The sequence below is a fragment of the Equus caballus genome, chromosome 21 (assembly GCF_041296265.1).
Source record: "Equus caballus isolate H_3958 breed thoroughbred chromosome 21, TB-T2T, whole genome shotgun sequence".
Taxonomy (NCBI): domain Eukaryota; kingdom Metazoa; phylum Chordata; class Mammalia; order Perissodactyla; family Equidae; genus Equus; species Equus caballus.
The window spans coordinates 64092556-64116055 of record NC_091704.1 but is presented as its reverse complement, the minus strand read 5'-3'; the positions used below and the strand labels follow the sequence as shown (position 1 = coordinate 64116055).

The 23500-nt window shown below is 48.2% G+C and overlaps 1 protein-coding gene across 2 annotated transcripts in view; it reads left to right on the top strand.

Annotated features, from left to right (window-relative positions):
• Positions 1-15546, top strand: part of ANKRD33B (ankyrin repeat domain 33B) — a 72006-nt gene extending 56460 nt beyond the window's left edge. The window contains 2 exon segments of one of the 2 annotated variants that reach the window (NM_001433630.1): positions 1252-1392; positions 8691-15546. In NM_001433630.1, the coding sequence (NP_001420559.1) occupies positions 1252-1392; positions 8691-9520 (971 nt within the window). In that variant the 3' untranslated portion in view covers positions 9521-15546. 2 annotated transcript variants of the gene reach the window in all.
• The last annotated feature ends 7954 nt before the right edge of the window (positions 15547-23500 follow it).

Here is a 23500-nt window from a genome sequence, read left to right as displayed (position 1 = left end):
GTGGTTCTCGACAGGGCGATTTTGCCTCCACAGGGCACATTTGGCAATCTCTGGAAACACTTTTGGTTGTCACAACCTGGGTGGGAGGAGGGGTGTGGTTGCCACTGGCATCTAGTGGGTGGAGCCCAGGGATGCTGCTAACCATCCTACAATGCACAGGACAGTCCTACAACAAAGAATAATCTGGCCCCAAATGTCAATAGTGCTGACGTTGGGTCCCTGCTCTAGGGGACTGAAGTGGGGCGGGGGCGGTATGTCATTTCACACAAGGATTTAAGAAGTATGCCCAGTGGGCATAGGGCAGCATGGACATTTGAGCCACCCAAGAGCCTCTCTTTGTGGCCCAGGCATTCTGTTTGAGGAACTCTCCCGCTGCTTCGTGGTTTTCTGTGGGTGAGCCTGGAAAATCCTGGGAATCCTGCTTTTCACTTGACCTTCTCCTTATTAACCCCATCCAAGAGCACGTGGGCTTTTTGAGACTCCCTCTGGCAATGAGCAGGAAATCATGTCCTTTTTGTAAGTGCATGGTGGTAAGGGAGAGAAATCTATATTCTTTAATGAATAGTCTTACCTGCTTGGGCTTAAAGCTGAGGTCTTGGTAGCAACACTCCCTGTGTTCCCCACCTCTGTGTGTGTGTGTGTGAGAGAGAGAGAGACAGACAGAAAGACAGACAGACAGGCACTTCTGAGGGGTAGGAGAGGGTGGCAGCGTGAGTTGGCATATCCTGTTGCTCCGAGGATGACTTTCTCCTCCCTGAAGCTCGGGAGCTCTGGGAATGGGCTCTGAGACTCATTTTCGGTTTTGCATCTGTTTGCGTTGGCGTCTCCTGCTGGGAGCTGATAGCATCCAAGACCTTCCCCCCGCCCCCCCCCCATCCCCCCCCCCCCCACCCCCCGGCCAGCCAGTGTCTGTATGAGGCTAGCTCAGCGTTTCCACACACCACCCCCTGGCATCCTTGCTCCCCATGCTCCTCGCTTAAGAGTTTGACAGGACAGCAGCTCCCACGTGGGTCGGCGGAAGGGAACAAGTGAACCAGAACCAGCAGTGCTGCGGCCAGGCTGGGGTCCAGGGTCTTCCTGTTTCCTGGACTCTGTGAGAATTATTTCTTGAGGTCTGAGAGGCAAACTCCCACACCCTGCAGACGGGCTGTTCCCCAAGGTCGACTATGTGACATTTCCTTCTCTGGGAAGACCTCACTGGAATGAGCGGTGCGGAGTGTGGTCGATACATGTATGCGCTTCTTTTTGCAGGGCACGCCACCATCACCAACTACTTGTTGAACTATTTCCCTGGTCTGGACCTTGAAAGGAGGAATGCGTGGGGCTTCACGGCCCTGATGAAAGCTGCCATGCAGGGCCGCACGGAGTGCATCCGAGCCCTGATGCTAGCAGGTACGTCTCCACCGTCCTGTGCCGGCCCCGGGGTCCCGGGAAATGCTGATATGTGTTGAAGAGATGAATCAGTCCCATAGAGACAAAGCCTAGTGGATGCAATGAAGAGTAGTTTCTTTGGGAGGTATGGCCATCATCCTCCCAGGTGAAACATACAAAAACAAAAGCAACACCTGCAGGGTGGAGTGGGAGGTCATGGCTATGGTCATCCTGCAGGACACCTGTCCTTGCCCCTGACGAGCCCTTCCCTCACCCCTTAGCCTCCTCCTGCTCATATTTATTCTTCTGCAGAAATGTGAGTCCTGGTCTTGGCTCTGGGTGGCAAGCCTGTCCTATTGAAGGTGGGCCCAGGGATGGTGGGGTCAGCCCAGGAGTCATCCTAGATCCCCTGGTGGTTGGAGTGACATGACGTGTGCAGCAGTGTCTTTTTCCTATGATGCCTCATGGAGTGGAAAGTTCTCGGGCCATAACTTTGGATCAGCAGGGCCCCCCTTTGCCCTTTATGTCCTCATCGTCTTGGAGGAGGCACTTCCTTCTCTGAGCCTGTCTATCCCCATCTGTGAAATGGGAGTAGTCACTGCTTTCCTACCTCCCTGAGAATGAACTATGACACCACTTTGTAAACTTTCAAGGGCTATACAAATTCAGTGACCTACTAAGCTAAATTCTGTGTGACTAATCTCTAGTCCTTTTTTTTTTTTTTAATGCTGAGGAAGATTAGCCCTGAGCTAACATCTGTGTGCATCTTCCTCCTCTTTACTTGTGGGTCACTGCCACAGCATGGCTGATGAATGGTGTAGGTCCATGCCTGAGATCAGAACCTGTGAACCTGGGCCACTGAAGCAGAGTGCACTGGGCTTAACCACTATGCCATGGGGCCAGCCTTGAAATCTCTAGTTCTTTTCCTCACTAAAATAGAATCTGTGATCATTGTTAGCACAACCTCACGGGGTCATGTTGAGAATTAAATGAGAAAATGTGTGTAAAGAACACACCCAGGGTCCAGCACAGAGGCAGCATCTAATGTCTCGATCAGTGTGAGATGCTGTTGTCAGCATTATCTAATTTTATCTCCGTTTATTGTATTCTTGTCCTTGGTGCTGGGTTCAGCCACTCCTGCTTGAAGCTACGAGTTCATGGAGAGGTGGCGTTTCCCTGCCATCTTAGTCTCCCGAGGACAGCATCAGAGTTCTTCCAGGCCTCAGCCTAGGCTGCTGGTTCTGTTTAGATAACTTGTAGCTGCTTCTTTCTTTTTTTTTTTTTAATAAACTTTTATTTTGGAATAATTTTGGATGTATGGAACAGTGACAGAGGCAGAGCAGAGTGCCCACATGGCCCTCCCTTGTCTCTGCTGTGCTACCATCTTACTGAGAGGCCGACCTTGGTTTGTTACTCTTCACTAAACTCCAGACTTGATTCAGACTTCACCAGATCTTCCACTCATGTCCCCTTTCTGGTCCAGGTTCCCAGCCAGCTCCTACATCTAGTGTCACGCGTCCTCAGGTTCCTCTGGTCTGTGACAGTTTCTCAGTCTTCACTGTTGTTCTGACTTGACGGTCTCAACCCTGGCCACTCCACATGCCCCCCAGTCTGAGCCTGGCTGTCGTTTTCCTTGTGATTAGAATGGGGTTGTAGGATTCACACCTTGCTTTGTGTGTGTGTGTGTGTGTGTGTTTTTTTTCCTCCTGCTTTAACCGGAATGTTTTAGGGGATGCTTTAAGAAAAATAAATTCAGTAAGTGAAGGCAGAGGCTTCGAAGATGAAAACCTTTGTGGAAATAAAAAAGATCCTAATTAAAATTAGTCCCATTGATTGTGCTTTTGACTTAGTGACAGTTTCATTTTTTAAGATCGAGATGTCAGATTCAACAGAGTTTGGGCCCTGCCCAGCCTATGTCCGTGAGAGATGGGTCCTCCTGATTCAACAGCGGTTATGACGCTTTTGTGTTTGGGAGAAGCTTCATCTGCTTTTACTACTTCTGGATCTAGTTATAATTGAGTGTAGATCTTTAGTAATTTTACTTTTTCAACCAAAAATTTATGGCATCGATCACACCAATGCATTTTTCCCGATGAATTAATTTGAATTACAAACCCTTTCATTTGAGGTCAGCTGCCTTCCAGTCACTGGAAAATGCACAGGTTTCGCTGTCCTTCTTTCTTCCTGGGCCTGGTGGAGGTCGCAGGTTCAATGCTAACATTGTCTTTCTTCCCCCTCAGTTATTTGGATAACAAATTTGGCATTGGGTTTTACATACTTTCCCCTTCCTGTTCCCTACTCGTGAGCACTACCCCACCAAAGTCTAGAATAATCCTCATGAATGCAGACCTCTAGTGCGTCCCTCTCTGAACTGTACGTGGTCAGAGCAGAATAATGGCCAGCAGAAGCAGCTTCGAAGCAAGAGCCCTTGTTTGAAATTCCAGCCCCTGCGCTTGCCCTCTCTGTGCCTGGGCCAGTCAGCTAACGCTCTGGGCCTCAGTTGCCTCTTCTACGAGTGAGGTGAACGACAGTAGCTACTGCAGGAACTCGTGATGGGGACTGGCTGAGTTCACGTGTGGAAAGCCCCCGGACGCACGACTGGCAGGGAGGAAACCTCCAGTCAATGTTACCATTCTTGTTATTGGTGAATTTGTGTGTTCAATAATTATTTGTTAAATGAATGAAAAACTATGGGAAATTTTTACCTTTGAAAAATATCCTCCTGATGAGGTTCTTAAGCTTTCTTATTGAGGGTAATAAGCGTGTAAATCGGGGTTTCTTCATCTTGGCGCTATTGGCTTTTGGGGCCAGATAATTCCTCGCGGTGGGGAGGTCCTGGGAACTGTAGGATGTTCATCAGTATCCCTGGCCTCTGCCCACGAGGTAACTATAGCATCCACCAGTTTTAACAACCAAAAATGTCTCCAGACTTGGTCAAACGTCCCTTTGGGGGAAATCACCTCTGTTGAGAACCACTGATATAACTAATGTGACTGAGAAATGATGGAAAAAGTGAAAAGAGAATTTTTTCCCTCTTACATACATTCCTCTTTCAAGCTTGTTCCACATTCCTTCTTAAAATAAAAACCTGACACCGTTGTCAGGGAGCTTTGGAGCTGCCCTCTAAGGCTTTGGTTGTTTAACTTCTTGAATGTTTTCATTTTCTACCATTACTACTAAGATAGCCTACACTTTTTCCCAGGAAAGTGAGTTTCATTTTCTTTTATAATTGATGTGAAAAATATGTGATTGAAGGTTTTCCTTGGGTTCAGTGGACACAATAAGGAAACTTGAGATATTTTTAAAATTTGCACAAATAATTTTGTCTTCTTATTTCCATTTAAATATACCAATGTTAAGAAAAATTAAAGCCTTTAAAGACAGTGATGCCTGAGTATTTCTCTAGATTGACACTTCAACATAGGGTGCATTTATGGACAGCTGAGGAAGGTACCTTGGCAGCTAATCACAGAATGGTCATCCTGTGATAATTTTCAAAGCAAAAGGCAGAAGCATGACTACATATTAATAGGTTCAGGGGAAAATGTGTATCTCATTCCCATTTTTTCAATTGCAGTATTCTGCACCTGCATTGAATTTCCACGTTGTGCTCTCATTATTTTCAATAGGAGCCATTTCCTTTTAGAAAGGAGGAACCAATGAATTGGACTCCCCACGCGACCATTTACATTGGCCAGTAGTTTGTAACATCCAGACACCTATTAGCTCTTATCTTACCTTGTCAGGCAGAACAAAATAACGTTAGAATTATCAGGACTTTGGATTTTAATAAAATAAAACCAGGTTCTGAAAAGCTGATTTATTGGCTCTTTGGTCTTGGGCTTCCCAGGACTAATGTCAGCTCTGCTGACGAGAATCGCAGTGGGGGCTGCGGAACCTTGTTAATTCAGTGGAATATTAATGCCCCGAAGTGACAGGTCTATTTGAAGAAGTGGCTCTGAGAAGCCGTATGGAGGATGTGATTTTCTCTGTAGAGAGAACTTGGGGGAGGTTGGCGGATTCCAGACTTGCTGAGAGAGCTGGCGTGTATACCTGAAGGGTGGTGGAATTGCTGTGGCATTTGGGAAGAAAAACAGGCAAATACAAACCTTGCTGCTTCCTGTGAATCCAGGCAACAGAGCAGACCTAAGGGAAGGGGGAGGAGGCTTGTTCAGGGAGGAGCTGAGAGCAGAGCTGCTCCTGTCGTTGGTCATATGGTCGTTCTTGTCCTGGGAAAGCGCTGACTATGTGCTTTTAGAAGGCCAAATGATATGCGATCATTACAAGGCCTCTTTCTGTTTATAGGGATGACAGGAATTCCCCGTGACCTGAGAATTTTCCATGCTGGAATAGTTTCAAGTTGTTAGGCAGAGAAAGGGCTGAAGATCGGGCATCCCACATTACCAAGGGCAGTGCTTAGCTTGGGTACCCACAAAATCAAACCCTGAGACAGGGACTTGGGGACAAGTAGTTTTTCTGGAAGGCAACCCTGGGAAGCTGTGCAAGGGATAGAGTAGTGACATTGGGAAGACAGGAAAGCTAGTAAATGTGCAATAATAAGCTGGTTACCCTTGTGGGTACCTAGGAGTCAGCCCTGCTAAGACCCTCTGAAAGACTGAGGACAAGACATCTCAGAAATGCCTTGAGGGGTGGGGTGGGGGCTGGAGATGGGTGCTCTGACTCCTCCTTCCCTGCATCAGGGGCTCTTTCTTGTGATCCTGCATCCTGATTTATCATACTGATTATATCCAGAGTGCACAAGATACAGGCCAGAGGTGGCACAGGAGGAGGCCTGCAAGCCTGTTTCACACAGGAGCAGCATCATGAGCCTCATCGGTCCCTTTTCTCGGGATGCAACAGCCTTCTCTTTGGGGCTCACTGACCACCTGTCAGGGATGCTGGGAAAATGGAGAATAGGATGGCAAGTCATATAGGTTAGACCAATAATTGTCTATGGGGTGGGGAAGGTGTGGCCCCCCAGGGGACATTTTTGGTTGTCACAACTAGTGGAGTGCTACTGGCATCTAGTGGGCAGAGACTAGGGATTCTGCTAAAAGTCCTACAATGCACAGGACAGCCCCCACGACAAATAGTGATCTGGCCCCAAATGTCAATAGGTCCGAGGTTGGAAACCCTGGGTTAGACCAATCATGATGCAATCCCTAGAGCTGGGTGTGTTGCTGCCTTGACTAAAATAGAGGATTTTGTATAGACAACTCATGGCACTCAACATGGAGGCAAACGGACCCGCTGGTACAAGCCTAACTCACGTCTGTTTGGCTGGAGCCCTGGACGAAACAACTTTGGGTAGGAGGTGAGGATGCCAGTATTGTTATTTTCCAAGATCATTTTGAAAAGGTACCAGAGCAACAGCAAGATGCGTGCTAGACCATGGACAGCTGTTCCTTTACTTTTCCATTAGCATTTGAAAAATGTCTCTTTCAAGCAGCGTTCATTAAGATTTTAATTTTGCAGTTTGTTCCTTTTTAAGTGACATGCAATTAATTAAGGTTTAATGTGTCATCTATTTTTTGCCATGACGTTTTTACTGCCCCCTTTTCATTTTAGTCAGTTTATAAATTGTCCTCCAGCTAATGAGTTCCATCCTGATCTCCAGTTCCAAATAATTACCACTCTTCTAATGTGGCTGTTCTTTAATGTGTCACAGAATTAAGAGCATTACCAGGTGAACTCAGGTGAGCTGGGTCTGCCTGGGCCCTGGGGCCACTGGGGGAGCTGGGCCAGGAAAATCACTGAGCCCTCCGCTGTTCTCATTTGAGCACATATTGAGCAGCCACCACATGTCAGACACTTGGGTCTGCGTGGGATATAAATGCAGGCGCCTCTGCTGGGCCTGGTCCCTGGGGAGCTGGCACGCTAGATAATTGCCCTACTTCTCCACATTGCTTTGCCAGTGGAAATATGACTAATGGGACTGGAAATCCTGGATGATTTTTGACTGTCTATGGGGCTGAGCATGGCCCAAGATTAACTAAACTGCAATTCCTTATTAATTCTATACTTCCAAGCTAGAATTTATGAACATTTCATCAAGTGGAGTTGAAGTTTAACTTTGCAATATTAGGAGGAGGCAGCGGGTCGTAGGGGGATTTATTAAGGAAGTGACTAGTGTAGGGGAGACTGTGAGGATGGAGGAGTCAGGGTTCTCTTGAGAAACAGAGCTAATTGAAAATATATATTAAGAGATTTATTTTAAGGTATTGGTTCATGTGATTTTGGGGGTTAGCAAGCCCGAAATCTGTAGGGCAGGCCAGCAGGCTGGAGACTTGCGCAGGGGCTGATGTGGCAGTCTTGAGGCTGAATTCCTTCTCCAGGAAACCTCAGCTTTTGCTCTTAAGGCCTTCAACTGATTGGATGAGGCTCACCCACATTATCGTGGGTCATCTCCTTTACATAAGGTCAACTGATTGTGGATGCTAACTGCATCTACAAAATCCCTTCACAGCACACCTAGGTTAGTGTTGGATTAAATCCCTGGGTACTACAGACTGGCCACACTGACACAGAACACTGTCAGAGGAAGAGGCCCACCCTGCAGGGTGGTGGCAAGTGCATGGGGCTCAGGGTCAGGAGACCCAGGTCTGAGACCTTCTGTCTGTTCCAAGCTTCAAGGCCTCAGGCAGGTCCCTCAGCCACTGTGACTACCATCCATTCTGTAACAAACCTTTGTTAAGTGCATGCCTCCTACCAGCCAGGATGGTATGTGTTGAGGGAACAAAAATGAGTAAGATGTGGCCTCTGTCCTGGAGAAGCCCACAGTCTAGTAAAGGTGACAGACCCATAAGCAACTGACCGCCCAGAATGAGAAGTGAAGGACCTCACATTCCCTGCAAAAAGGGACCATGGCACCCTCACAAGAGGACCGCGAGGAAAAAGCAATGGATAAATGGGACACCAAATGCTGTGCAAGTGACTCTTACTGTTAGTACTTTTAGAACATTCTAGTAGCATCAGTCAAGTGTTTGCAAAGCACCTTTGTGGTCTAGTTGTCTCTCCATTGCTGGAAAGCCATGAAATCTTATTTCTTTAAAAGCTTCCATGATTTAGGTGCTGAGTTCAGGCAGTTTTATTTAGGAAAGATAAGCCATTAAATGGAGCCTTCAAAGGTGGGATGTGTTGTAATGGTAACGCAGTAGGAGCTGGTCAGATGTGGGTTCGTCCAGGTGGCACAGCTCTAGGGGACTCTGTCACTCGGTTTTGGAAGCTTTTCCTTTGATCAATTTCGTTGTTCTTCGTTTTCTGCCGTTGGCAGGGAGAAGTTCTAGTTGCACCCTCCCATTCCTGTTTGTGTTTTGCAGGAGCAGATGTCCATGCCAGGGACTCCCGCCGCGGGATGTCACCCCAGGAGTGGGCTGCTTACACGGGACGTTTTGAGGCGGTTCGCCTCATCCAGAGGCTGCTGGACCGACCCTGCCCGGAGCAGTTTGGGGAAAAGTATAAGCCAGAGCTGCCGCTGGCCTCCGAGGCAGCTCTGAAGTCCGCGGGCTCCAAAAACTGCCTGCAGAGGCTCACCGAATTTGTGCGGTCCACGCTGACCTCCCGCTCGCGCCAGAGCCTGGAGGATGGAGGGGTCATGGACCACATGGTCAGGATGACCACGAGCCTCTACAGCCCCGCCGTGGCCATCGCCTGTCAGACCGTCTGCCCCGAGAACCCGCCTTGTGTGGGGAAAAGGCGGCTGGCAGTGCAGGAAATCCTGCAGGCTCAGGGGGACCCGGACACGCATGCCCAGAAGGACGAGGTGGAGGGCACCGAGCAGCAATTCCGGACCTCCCCGGCACTGGGGGTCTCCAGAGAGGGGACCCCGAAAGCCAGCCTCCCGTCTCTCCAGCTGCGAAGTGCCCCGCGGAAGGCCAGCCTCTTGCCCCTGCAGCTGCTGAGGCGGAGCAGCGTGCGGCCGGGCGTGGTCATCCCTAGGGTGCGCATCAGCAAGGCGCCCGCGCCCACCTTCCAGCCCGAGCGGCCTGCCGCGAAGGGCAGCACCAAGGACAGCGCCCACCTGCAGCTGCCCAAGTGGCGGTACAAGGAGATCAAGGAGGAAAAGAGGAAGGCGGAAGAGGCGGAGAAGCAGCGGCTGGCAGAGGCGCAGAAGCAAAGGCGGGCCCCGCGCTGGAGGAAAAGGACGTGAGGGGGTCCGCCGCCCAGAAGGCGTGTCCGGAGCGGGGGAGCCGGATGCCGAGCCTGGGAGGGACGCGCTGCGCCCCGGGTCCCGGGGAGATGGCGGGAAAGCCGCGCGTGCTCCGCGCCAGGAAGCATGCGCCTTCCTCCAGCCCTCGTCCCCTTCCGCGCCGCACATCCCCGCGCCGATAGGCCTCTGCGGGGGCCCAGAAAGCGGTGCGTGTTTGTTCAGGCTGCACCCAAGAGTGAATTGGGCATAGCACAAATCAATTTGCCTAAAACCAGTTCTCCTAGCAATCAATGCACCTAGTAGGCAATTTGCCGAAAACGCTACCTTTAGAACCTCAACCTCAAATTCTTAAGACCAATTTATCGAAGGGCATTTTGTGTATAATTTTGTATTTTTAATCATTATCAAATTTGCAGCATTTTATGGGGGATGGGGCTCTTTGTATTTAAGACGGTTTTAATACATTTGTCTGAAGACCCTTTGTTTAAAATACCGTTTCTAGCAATAATTATTTGTGATATCTCTGATTTCATACAGAATTTGTGGACTTCTCCCCCTTTTTGCTGTTTATTTTGGATTTTGCCTTTCCTTCTCAACGTGGGTGCACGTGAGCACTGTATGATCTTAATAATTTGAGAAGTGATGCCGAACGTTACCATTCGATGGAGGCATTTACTTTTACAGGAAAATGATCAAGACAGAGAGATCATATTTTCTTGCATCTTATTTCTTAATCTCTCTTATCCAATAATAATAACGAAGAAAAATCTCTTGTCAAAGTATGAAATGGTGCCTAAAGAAGCATGTACTTATTGCTAGAACTAAACCCGTTTTAAGCAAGGGATTTTAGATAAACTGGATACAGTGTCTTTAACATGTTCAAAAATAGACATGAGAAAAAATTATTTAATAATATAGGGGCAAATCTAATCAATTATTATTAGAAATACAAAATTAAGTCATATGTGCTCTTAGATAAATTGAATTCATAAATACTTAAAATGGAAAAAAGATGCAAAAAGAATAAGAAGCCCAGAACTATGCAAACTACGAAATGGGGCGGGGGGTAATTTTTAGAGGAACAGGGATTAGAATTGAATATTAAACTTGTTTTAGGCAAATTCTCCTGAAGGGGGCTGGGCAGCTTCCTCCTCCAGGCTCAATTCCAAAGATTTCCTGCTCTGGAATTACTTTTATTTTTTCCCTGGATGACTGCCGCTGATGTTCAGTTCATCCTCATGTGGACTTTGTGGAATTTCCAACATGTGGGTCTTTGGCAAAGAACGCATGGAATTTGCCCTGGGCCCCAAGCTCTCCGCGGGAGTTTTCTGTCGGTACTTTTTTGTCTCCAGAGCACTGAGAAATTCGAACGAATCTCTGGCCATCTGGGTTGCAGAGTATCTGTCACATATGCACTACTGACAGCACTTTATTTAAATATTATCCTACTTGGAAGCCATAGATTTAGAATATTAGAGACTGATTTGGAAGCTCTTTATTATAACCCTGGATTCTCAGGTCGTATCGTGCTCCCTGGCTGTGCCCCACTGTCTCATGGTGTGGGTGGGGGTGGCGCTTGCTTCTCCCTCTTTCCCCCCACTGGCACCATCAGGCATTGAGCAATCAGGACTCACACTCACTCTCCAGAAACCTCAATACACAAGCCGTCAGCTGCACCTGGACTGATGGGAGATAGCTGTGATGATAATGCAGCTTTGAAAGCCAGACTTCAGTGAGTTCCTCCCCCATCCCAGGAAGGCACCAGAGTGGCACAGAGGTGTGGGCCCACCTGGAGCATCACTGATGCTAGCGGGCTGTGAGCCATCCTGTGCGGAAGAGTTGGTGTTGGCCACGCCCCCTTGCATGAGCTGAAGGCTGCTGCCCGAGGTGGAGAGAGACACCCCTCATCTCCCTGACAGTCCAATCGGGCATCCTTTGAGATCATTTTCTGTGTTTATGTATTTTATTGCTTTGGATGGCTGGCTGTGTTTTCTCACTGAGGTGTCACCCTCTGCTCCTCTCCTCCAGTGTCATTTGGGGGCAGGGGCACTGATGGGCAGTGACCCCCTTCTGCTCTCCATGTGGCCCTCAACTTTGCCACCACATGCATTCCCTGCCATCCCCTTCACCTCCTCTCTTCTTCCTTGCTTGCCTTTTCTTCCTTTGTCTTTTTTCTTCTTAGATTTGGCTAAATGCCTTGATCCTCTCTGCCACGACTACGCTGAGGTCTAAAAAGAGCAGGAAAGCAAGGACATCATGAGAGGCGATGTGGCATCTCTGCTGGATTGTCATGTCATGACCTCCAAGCGCCAAAGTGTGAACGAACGGCAGGTTTCGCCAGCTTCTGTGCAGGTGGCTTAGAATTTTGGCACAGCCCCCTCCCCCCCACCTTCTTTTTGGAGGGAGGGAGACCTAGTTTGCTCTCCTGACAGATGACAGCACTGCCCTGATCTTCAGAGCCGGAGGATCTGGCGTCTGCTAGTACCCCTGATGTTTATTAACTGTAAATAGTGAATTTCAAGTTGACAGGTACCTTCTCAGGGATTTATATATAAATATAGTTAGAGGAAAAGTTGAAGTATATTTTAATACTTTTTAGTTTTTGAGTGAATTACGATTAAACTAGACAGAAGAAATGTTTCTAAGACAATGTCAGTGCTGCTGTTTTCCAGGGAGATGCCCGGGAATCCCCGCTCAGCTGAGCTTTCCTGGTTATTGGAAACCTGGGACTCTGGCAGCTGAAATGGCTTTGGGGTGGGTGTGAAGTCACTTCACAGCCTCTCAGTTGCCTCTTGTGGATGTGAACTCTTGTATTTAAAGAAAATTCAATTTCTATGTAAGTAATGGCGGCTGTGATGACACAGATGGGCCATCTGTGGCCTTTATCTCTAGAACCGGCTGCTCCTGGTCTGATACTGGGGTGTGTGGTGTGAGACTGATGCAGTTTTTTCTGCTAGCTCATGTGAGTGTTCCATGGCCAGCCCAGTGCTAAGCTCACTGCCGCAAGGGGGAGGGAGAAGCTGGGAGCAGTCCGTCTGGAATGACCTTGGCGTTCAGAGGCCATACACTTCTCATGTCTTTGGTACAGTAGAAAAAGGCAGCACATGACATTATGGACCTTTACTTTTTCTGAAGCTCCTCCCAACGGGCTGCTGCCAGGAGTAGATACCTCAGGAATATGAAGATGGGAAATTGCAATACCTTCGTCACCGCAACTTTGGGCACTCCTGAGACTTGAGGCTCATTCTTCGGAGAAGGATAGAGAGATTTCACGATGTCAGTTGGAAAATGGCACTTGTGGGTGCAGAGGAGCCATTCCAGGCTGCCTCACCCACTTTCTTCTGTTGTCACTGGGTGACCAGGTCTCTGGAAGTCCAGCCTCTGAGTGGAGACGAGGCTATTTTCTGTAAAACTGAATTCTATGAGGTGGGCCAGACCCTGGTCCTGAGATAGATGCAAAGCCTGCTGTCCCCAAGGAAGAAACATGGGTACCAAGTCATTATGAAGAAAAGCATCCCTGAGAGGTAAATAATGAGCCAGGACTGAGAAGTGGGTGTGATTTGTCTCTTGCAGCCTCTGGAAGGAGCACTGTATTTTTCTCCCTAGTCCACACTACACTAAGAGAGGAGCCCATCTTTTCATAATTTACCTGTTTGCTCTGCCAAGTGAGTTATAGCCCTGATGCAAGTCAGGTGTTAGTCTCTCCCCTGGCTTCACCTGGAGATTCATGCTTGCTCATTTTCCATTCTAATGCAGTGCGGTTATTCCCTGTAGAATTACGATTTATCATGAACTAGCGTAAGCTCCTAGTCACAATCAGTCTTTTGTATGGTAAAGTACTAGCACTTTTTCTTTTTTACAGTATTTGGGGAAATTCTAACATGCTACCCACATATTCGCTTGTGACCCTTTTTGTCCCATTGCGGGTAACTTTGGATTCTGCACCAAAGGCTGTGTTCAGGGTCCTGTTCCTGTGTGCCTGGTCCTTGGTGCCCATGGCTGCAGGCTCAGGCTCGCCCCCCTCAGCCGGGCAACTGCCTGGAGGACCAGGGTCTTCTAGGGAAGAAAAGGCAGAAGATCGATCACAACCGATCCTTGTGAAACAACAAAGTCACATTCAAGACAACTGAAACTGGGTAACCAATCGTTGCAGCGGAGTGCAAAGAACTTACAACCAAAACGGTTCTTCCTAAAACGCTGACTGCTGACTTGGTAATTTCACACCTCTCGATGCATTTGGAACTTGTTTCATATGTCTGTATAACTCTTGAGTCAGCTACTCATTTCTGTGCCCTTGAATTCACATGTTTCTTCATTAACATTTAAAATAAGTAGCTAAAAAACAAAATAAATTCCTCTGGAGGTTGTTTTTTTGAAAGAAAAAAAAAACCCCACCGCTACTTGGATGGATTTAACTAATTTTTGAGGGACTCAGTTGAATGCCAGCTCTGCGTACATAGTTTCTGCACTCTGACCCAGCCTGGAAAAAGACTGATGTGAAAGCTATGGTCCTGCAGTGCTCTGACAGTCCTCAGCAGCAAGCTGGGCCAACGTGGACAGTGTGTGATAAGGTGTGAGTCAGCACACACACATGTGCATGCACACACACACAAATGAACTGAAAGGAGACCAGGCTTTGTGCTCACAATGGTGACTGCAGCTGTGGCTTTGCTGTGGCTCCCAGGGAATGTCAGGTGTGACCTGCTTTGATGGTGTGTTTTCTGGAGGACTGGACAACCCAAGACCCACTGGGAGTACTCTGTCCAGTGTGACATGTCACTCAGCTAGCGTGTCATAACCCAGGTCACCTTACTGAATGGTAGTGTTGGCCCAGGCGCTCCTATAGGAGCTCCTCAGCGAGGTCCTACAGCTGGATCTGTGTCATCTCTCTGCCTTTGATGTGCATCCTTGGCATGGAGTGGCCCAAACCCGGAGAGGACTCTCTGCTTGGGGACTCCACCTTGGCCACAGAGTCGGGGCTGAATCCCCTGAAGTTTGGCACTGAATTAACCGTAGAATCAAGATCTTACCCTGAGGAAGTGCTGGGATTTTCCCGAACCTGCCTAAGTAGAACATACTCTAATTAAGCTAAGCAAACACAGTTTGGTTTTGGGGAGAAATCGTTTCATCAAAATGTGACACCTTTATATTGTTTTTAAATAAAAATATAGGAGAGAGAAAAATGAAGCTGGCCTTCCCAGGTAGAGCAGTGGCCTGTGTTGACCTGACGCTTTATGAAGTTTTGGGAGGTCATATTGAAGCACTTTAACACTAGTTTTTGAGCAGAAGCTCTAGAAGCTGGTTTGGAACTGCACAGTCATGTAGAACTTGATAAAAACCATGAAAGATGCTGTAAACTTGGAAATGTTACCAGCAACCCTTTGAGCCTTTGGGACATCCTAAGGAATTTGAATCATATATCCCATTCAAATGAACGGAAAAAGCTAATCTCATTGAAATTCTCTTCATTCAAATCATTCTGCCTGGCATTTATTGAGCGTCCAAGGATGTGTGTTAACAGTGGGGACTTTATGATGGTCTAAGAGTTGCACAGATTTCTGCACAGGGAGCCAGGTTTCAAATTATGTCATCTTGGTATAAGCTCTGTTTTCTGAATGTAAAGCTATTTTCATTGTCATTTCTAAAAATCCGGTAGGTTTCTGGATATTGTAAAAATGTTGAATACAGATATAATTGTGTAAATTTCATACTGTTTTATTTTGAGGTGAGAGTTTTGTTACAGTTTATAAAAGACATTTTCCTATTTAGACCTCAGGGCTATTTTGGGACCTCCAAATAAAGGTGACCCCCAGCAGCATCAATTCTTGATCTGCAAAAGGTTAATCTTTAAGTTAAATATGATAAATTATTCAGCAGAAACAATGTGTCTTTCCCTTTTAAGTTCTGACAAATTCTGTAATGTTTAAAAAGTATAGAAAAAAAGGTGTGGTAATGTAAAAATGTGGGGAAATTGTGGCTAAATAATTAAAAATCACTCATGAAATAAACATTCTTATGGTACAATAGTGTGATGTTTGAATAAACCTGTGTGTATAAATTGGAAAATGATACAATGAAATACACCAGTATTTTTAATGTTACTTATTTTGATTGAAAGAGATGTGCCCTTTCACTTTATTTTTCAAGGGAAGATTTTTAAATTTTATGAATATTCATGAGCACTTCTGCATACATTAAAATAATCTCTGCAGTTCACCTCATCTCAGAAGGACCCACTGGTAGGAAGGGACCCTTCAGCTGTGCTACCATCTACTTAGCTACAAAAATATAGTTTTGTTTTTATGTGTATTCTTTTGCCTAAATGGTACAATGTAAATGTTTTTAGTTTCCCTACTTTAAACATATCCTTAGAAAGCTTTTTAAAGAGTTTAAAAATTAATTTTATTTTCTTTTAACAGCTAAAAAACTAACACACCAACATAGGAGAAATTGTATGCTATAAAATGGTCTCAGATGACAAGTGACTTACCCTCCCCTCGGGCAGTCCCTCAGACCATTTACTTGTGCATCCTTCTAGAAATATATTTTTAATGTTTCCTTCCCTTTGTGTGTTATACAAATGAGGTCTTGTCTAATTTCTTTCCCTTGCGGTTTTGAGGAGAGCGTGTTTCAATCCCTTCGCTCTTGTTGATTGCTGTGTGCACCATGGTTCAGTTAACCATTTCCTCCTAGTGGACTAATGCAGTGTCTTCAGCTCTTACCACTGACAAGTAACACAGCCTTGAACCTACCGATCTGAAATGAAAGTTTCTCTAAGACAGGAATGTAGAAGTGGGATTTGCCAGGTTGAAGGGAAGACACATTTTAATTTCAATAGTCACTGCCGTGTGCACTTTCCAAAGGCTCCTGAGTACTTGCCCATGGGCAGTAGACAAAAAAGGTAATTTTCCACCTGCAGTGACACACTTGCTGTTGATCAGACTTTCTAATTTTTGCCAATCTGATAGTTAAAAAATTGTATTTCATTTTAATTTTCTTTTCCTCAGTTACTGGTGAGGTTGAGCACTTTTCATGTGTCTTTTGACCACTTTTGTTTCCTATTTCATAAATTTCTTATTTATATCGGTTTCTCATTTTTTTTTTAATTTTACTTTTTGATGCCATTTTTGCTGATTTGTAGGACTTTGCTATAAATTTCAGATCATAGTTCTCTGACACATATTGTGTCTATTTTCTCATTTTATCACTTATCTTTAAGGTATCTTGTATAAAAGTTTTAAATTATGATTTAGTTAAACTTGTCAGACTTTGCTTTTTTTAATATTTCCTTTTTGAGAGTCTTTAAGAAGGCCTTTCCTACCCCAAACCAGCATTTTTTTTTCTTCTATATTTTCTTCTAATGATTTATAGGTACTTTTTTTTTCTTTTTAGCTCAAAAAAAAAATTCCACATAAAATTCATCATTTAGGTGCTTTTTGATGGGACTGAAATCAAACAGCTCCTATTTATTTGGCAAGCTCTACTAGGCAGTTAGGAAATCCGAAGTCTGATGCATTAAAAATAATTCTACTCATTAAATTCTACTCATCAAAAATCATAACTATTAAGGAAGGACCTAAATAGGCAGTCAATTTTTTTTTAATCTTTTTTTTGCTTGAGGAAGATTTGCCCTCAGCTGACATCTGTGCCAGTCCTCCTCTATTTTGTATGTGGGTGGCTGCCACAGCATGGCCACCGACGAGTGGTATAGGTTTGTGCCCAGGAACCGAAGCCTGGCTACCAAGCTGAGCACGCCAAAGTTAACCACCAGGCCACAGGGCTGGCCCCAGAAGTCAAATTTTAAGTAAAACTTTGTTCTAGGTTAAGATTGTTATTGGAGATCATTTGTATTTGCTGTTTGTGAAAGAGCAAATGACGTGTGTATGTGATGGGTGGAAATATTAGTAAACAGGAAGTTAACACATAAGAGAGTCCCCTTTATTTTCCTGACTGAAACTGCTTGGAGCAGCAGGAGCTCCAGGTGCCTCCCATCAGAGCTGGGGGGCCACATGATGGGAGAGGCCTAAGGCGGCGCGTTCCCTGGGGGCTCCCCCGTCTGCGGGTCTCTGGAGCAGCGTCTGTCCTCACAGGCAAGTGTGTGGTCAAGAATGTCACCCTTGGGGGCCGGCCCCGTGGCCGAGTGGTTACGTTTGTGTGCTCCACTGCTGCGGCAGCCCAGGGTTTCGCTGGTTCGGATCCTGGGTGTGGACATGGCACTGCTCATCAGGCCATGCTGAGTTGGCATCCCACATGCCACAGCTAGAAGGACCCATGACTAAAAATATACAACTATGTACTGGGGGACTTTGGGGAGAAAAGGAAAAAATAAAATCTTAAAAAAAAAAAGAACGTTGCCCTTCCGATGACTGCATGCAGCCCTGGCCCCTCAGTAAGGCGCTCCACGTGGTCCCTGGCTCCCAGCAGTTCACTCCTGGTGTCTCCCTTGATGCTGGGCTGGTTTCCAGCCGGGCATGTGAAAGGTGTCCTGGAAACCTCTGGTCTGCTGACAAAACAGACTTTGATGTGCAAATTGCTTAGGCAAATTGTCAGCTCACCTGCAGCTCCCAATCCCAGGGGGTCTCTGCCCCTGCAGCCCAGATCACAGGCGGCAGGGGGTCACCACCACTGCCCACCCCGAATCACCCACCTCGAGACGGGGTATCCTGCCCATGCTCATTACTGCTCTCCCTTATGTTTTCCCGGCTAAAAAAATTAAAAATATGTAAATCAAACTCAAATCCACCTTGATATTCAAAAGCGTTATTTAAAAAACAAAATCAAGAAGTCAGCTGCAAGGATGTGACTTCAACTCTTTATTAGCTCTTACTGAAAAAAGAAGCGTTATTAGTGCCAACAGCTTAGTTGAAAAGCTGGACCATGGGGCCCCTCTCCGGTTTGGGGACATGGATTGTGGTGGGAAAGTTGTCGCCCTAGAAGTGAAGAAGGTTGCAAACTGTCCTCACTCCCTGGGCTAAGGAGCCACCCTACAACCTGTGCTAAATATGGTCATCTGTGTCCTGCAGAGGGGACCTGCCCTGGAGGCAGCCCCGAACCATCCCACTGCCCCTTCACCCCTCCCCTGGTGCCTGAATTGCCCCCTGGGAGGGGACTAGCATATATCTGCTGGTGGTCCTGAGTGGTCACCGGAAGGTGCAGATGGCCTGTCCGTCCTGAGCAAACCCCTTGGAATGGGCCTCTCGAGAGCACGACTCGTCCTCCTTCGGTTGAAGTGCACCACGCCCTCTGTGGGGTGAGAGGTCACGGGGGGGGGGTGGGAAAGGCGACCCCCGCCTGCCCTCCCTCCCACTGCTGTGCAGGTGCTGGGCCTGAGCATCTCACCCTGTCCTGAGCCCTCGCCTGTGTTTCTCTGACTACACACTCGTTCTAGTCCTCGACTCAGGCCAGGTGGCCCTTGCGATACTGTGGCAGCTCTCGTGTCCTCCCTGAACCAGCAGATTGACCTCTGCAGGTACAGGAGCCAGCGGTTCTCACCTGGCCGGGGTTTCCTGGACCAGTCGCATCAGCACCACGTGGAAAGTCGTCGGAAATACATGTCCTCGGGCCTCCCTGTGTTAGTTTCCTGTGACTGCTGCAACAAATTACCCCAAACTTGAGCAGCTTCAAACAGCAGACACGTATTCCCCTCACGGTTCTGGAGGCCAGAAGGTCGAAATCCTGGTGTCTGCAGGGCCACGCTCCCTCTGAAGGCTCCGGGGAGGACCCTTCCCGCCCCTTCCAGCTTCTGCCAACCATCTTTGGTTTCCTTGGCTTGTAGTGGCCTCCGTCTGCCTTCAGCATCACATGGCCATCTTCCCTCTGTGTGTATCTGTGTCCACATTTTCTTCTTTTTATAAGGCCATCGGTCGTTGGATTAGCGCCCACCTTAATCCAGCATGGCCTTCTTTTAATTACATCTGCAAAGACCCTATTTCCACATGAGGTCACATTCACAGGTACCTGAGATTAGGACTTCAACATATGTTCTTGGGGGACACAATTCAACCCATAACACCACCCCAGACTACTGAATCAGAGATGCTGGGAGTCTGGGAGTGTGTGTCTCTCTAAACTCTGCGCCCCGCCAGGCCCCCTTCTGGCCACTCACTCTCCAGCTCCCTCCCACCTTGATGGCCACTCCGTCCTTACCAGGCCCTCCTCCCCTGCTGCACCCCTGAAGGCTAGGAGCCAGTTCTGTGCTGGGCCTCTTCTCTGCACCCCTGCCTGGGCCATCTCAACAGCCCCATGGCTTTAAATGCCAGCTAGAGGCTGTTGATGATGAATTTAGGTCTTCAGCTGTGACTTTGCTCTAAACCAGGGCTTATAGCCCCCAGTTCAAATCCAGCCACTGCCTGTTTCTATGAATCCAGTTATAGTGGAGCACAGCTGTGCTCACTGGTTGACACATTATCTGTGGTGATTTTTACTCCCCGAGGGCACACTTGAGTAGTTACGATAGAGGCTATAGGCCCACAAAGCCTAAAATATTTACTATCTGACCTTTACAGAAAAAGCTTGCCGACTCCTGCCTAGGCTCCCATCACCCAGGTGGTGGATATTTCCATCTGGTGTGGAGTAGGCATCACAGACCTAGCATGTGCCAGGACCGCTTCTGATTTCCTCCTTGGCCTGTTTCTCCTTCAGCTTCCCCATCGCACTGTGTGGCCCCCTCAACTCTCCAGGTGCTTGAGCCAACCTTGCCTTTATTACCCTGCCTTCCGCGTCTCTCACTCCCACTGGCCCATCTCCTGCAAATCTGATCATGTCATTGTTTTGATGGCCTCTTATCTACCTCACTGGGAGGGAGGGATCCTTGCTCTTGGGTTATGGGGAGGGCTGAAGACACAACACTCGACACTGGACAATCAGATGGACAGTGGTTTATTAGTCACGTATTCTCACAGCCCAGTATAGGAGGATGCTATGCAGGGCCACATGGAGAAGTGAGTGAACAAGTGGGGCTGTGGGAGGCAGGCTTTGTAGTATCAAGAGGGTGGGGTGACCCCTGGTTCCTGTAGGAGAACGTGGTGGGCTTGCTTGAATAATTACACGGGCTGGCAGGGAACTGAATCCACTACTCAGAGATGTGCAGGCACAGTGCCCGGTCCTGGGAGGAAGAGTGTCATTTGGCTAAGGGACCTTATTCATGGGAGCAGAGTTGGGAGGGGAACGTGCAGTTTAGGTCATTCAAGGCCCTCCTGGTTTAACCAGATCTCAGGGTAGCACAGAACATCACGTTTTAATTTCGGGATTGACATGATATTTATTTGCAAAATATTGCTCCAATCTTTCACCTGCTCTCTGCTCCCAGCCTAGTGTGAGTCCCCCTCCTACCTCGCCTGACAGCAAAGGTATTGTCTCGTTCCAATTCTGTCCACCTGTAATCCATTCTTCCTCAAACAGGCAGAGTGGTTTTTAAAAAGTGTGACTCAGATCCTGATACTCTTCTCTCAAAACTTTCCAATAGTTTCCTTTTGCACCTAGAGAAAAAAATCTGGACTCCCTCCCCCCGCCTTCAAGGCCCATGTGGTCTAGTCCCTGTCTCCCCTTCCATGTGTCCATGACATGCCAAGATGAGAGAGCTCACGCTCACCCAGGGCCTCGGGATCTGCTGCCCTTCTGCCTGCACCACTCGGCTCTTCCCAGGTCTTCTCCCTGCTCAGCTCGCAGCGTGCCACCTTCAGGTCCTTGCCTGGCCACCCAGTGGAAGTTCTGCTCCCAGGCTTTCTGCACCACATCACCCTGTCTTCCTTCCTTTGTGGATTTGCATTTTGTCCTGCCCGGCATCATCTCCCTCCTAGTGGAAACTTCACAGGTGCAGTGGCCGTGTCTGTGTTCACTGCCGTCTCCCAGCATCGAGAACAGGGCTTTGCCCATAGCTGTTGCTCCACTAGTATCTGTGGACTGAGAGCGAGGTGAGCTGGATGCTGGCTTTCTGACTGGGGCCTGAGGCCCTTCTGGCCGAGGACAGGCCAGAGCAGAGTCCAGCTGCATCCTCGAGGAGGCAGCATGGTGGCGCCAGCAGAGCATGGACCCTCTGCAGGGCCCTGGGCAAGTCCCCAGGCTTCAGTGTCCTCATTGTTAAAGTGGGGGTTTTCCTGGTTTGTAGGGTTTTCATCAAGATTTAATTAAATGACATAGAAATTGTGCCGAGATCTTTAACAAGGTTGACACAGAGTTGGCAGCCACTACAAAGCTGATGTCTTCCTTCCTCTGCCGTGCTCCAGATGAAATAACGGACCACTACACTACAAAAGGCTGGGATAGCCACAGGGACATCTGCTTTTGGAGTTTACGTCAGACTCCCAGGTAAGCCAGTGCAGCTCACTGCCCCTTCCCCGCCCCATCTCCACACCCACCCACTCGCCTCCCTGAGAGCTGCCGGGCCACATCCAGGGCCTGCCCGGCCTTTTCAACCTGAGACTGAAAGAATGATCACAATTGGTACCTGCACTGAACACACTTGGTGTCCCCCACACGAAGCCCCTACACCCTACCGAGGAAGGAGCAAGGAGAGAGGCCTCACTTCATCCTCCATTCCAGGGCTGGGGCAGTCTGGAGGGCCGGCCTGAGCCTCCATCCACAGGTCCTCTGGGGGACTGTGGCAATCCTTCCCGTTTGGGCTGTGCTGCCTCCTGAGCTGCCCTCTGCCTGTCCCTGGAGGTCACTCCTAGGGGCTGAGCTCTGTTCGTGGAGATGAGCAAGAGCTGGAGCGGTCCAAAGCACACCTGCCTGGGGCAGCCATCAACCTCCTTGCTTCAGCTGCTCCCACCGGCTAAGGGTGTGGTGGTGGCTGTCCAGCTATAGAATGCCTCTCGGGACCTTGCCAATGAGGCCACGCTGATGAGGGCGCTGCTGTTTGACTAGGAGGACATTAAATGACAATGGAAACCAGTTAAATCAGCTTGGCGGAAACAACAACGAGGCAAACACCCTGCTTTATTAGCCTCAGCCTGGCTCTTGTCCCAGAAAAGCATACAAGGGAGAAGAGCTTGACTTGCTTAATTAAACCAAACAACAATCTGCATATTCTAAGCTGTGTGGGGAAAGGTCTTTGGAGACAGGCAGACGGGGTCTAGTCCTGGCTTTGCCACAGGTTTTCTTTGTGATCCTGGCAGTGCTTGTCGTTTCCTTGAAGAATGAATCTCTGAATGATTGCTGCATGCTCTGCCTGGAGCCAGTCCTGGACAGAGAGATGCTGGGGGCCACTCTGAGCATAGACTCCGTGCTCATGGCATTGAGTGACAGTCCTCAGGGTTTCTCCATCTCTTCTCTGCCTCCACGCACTCCAGGTTGAGTGGGAATGTCTTTCAAGAACCCCAGTGATTTTCCAGGGCACAGAGATCAGCACAACATGGCCTGCAGTGGGGATGAGGAGAGACATGTTTTCAAGGCCTTCCGAGTTCTAATATCCTCCGTTAGGAAGTCTTCCCACGGGAGAATCAGGCCAGAGCCCTTCAGCTGCCAGCCCTGTGTGCGCCCCGGCTCTGGGGAGTTGTTTTGGACCATGCAAGGTCTTCCAGCAGGTAGAGAGGTGTCCACAGCTCCTTGCCTCTAGGGCCCCACTGCAATTATGTTCTCGTACACTCTATGATCTGGGCTTGGCTTAGCTGCTATGGTGTCCTCAGTGCTAGGAGCAGCATCTCAGACTGTCTGGGTCAAGATCTTTCCACCCACAGTGAGAAGGAAGCAGGGTAACCTCCAGGAGAAGCCATCATTTTCTTCCCAGAATCTAGAGTGGAGCCTGGCTGAGAGGCCTGTCTTCAGGCTTTCTGAGAGGAGGGAACCACGCTGAGGTGGACGGTAGCCACTAACCTGCTCTCTGACCATCCAGCCACTTAGAACTGGGAGAAAAGCAGGCAAAGAGGAAAGGTAGGCCTCCCAAGAAGCAGAAGGAGCCTTTACTCTCAGCCCTGTCACACTGAAAGTGTCATCCCCCAATGGTCCTGACCTCTGGCCCATGCCAGCATCCTCAGGGTTAGA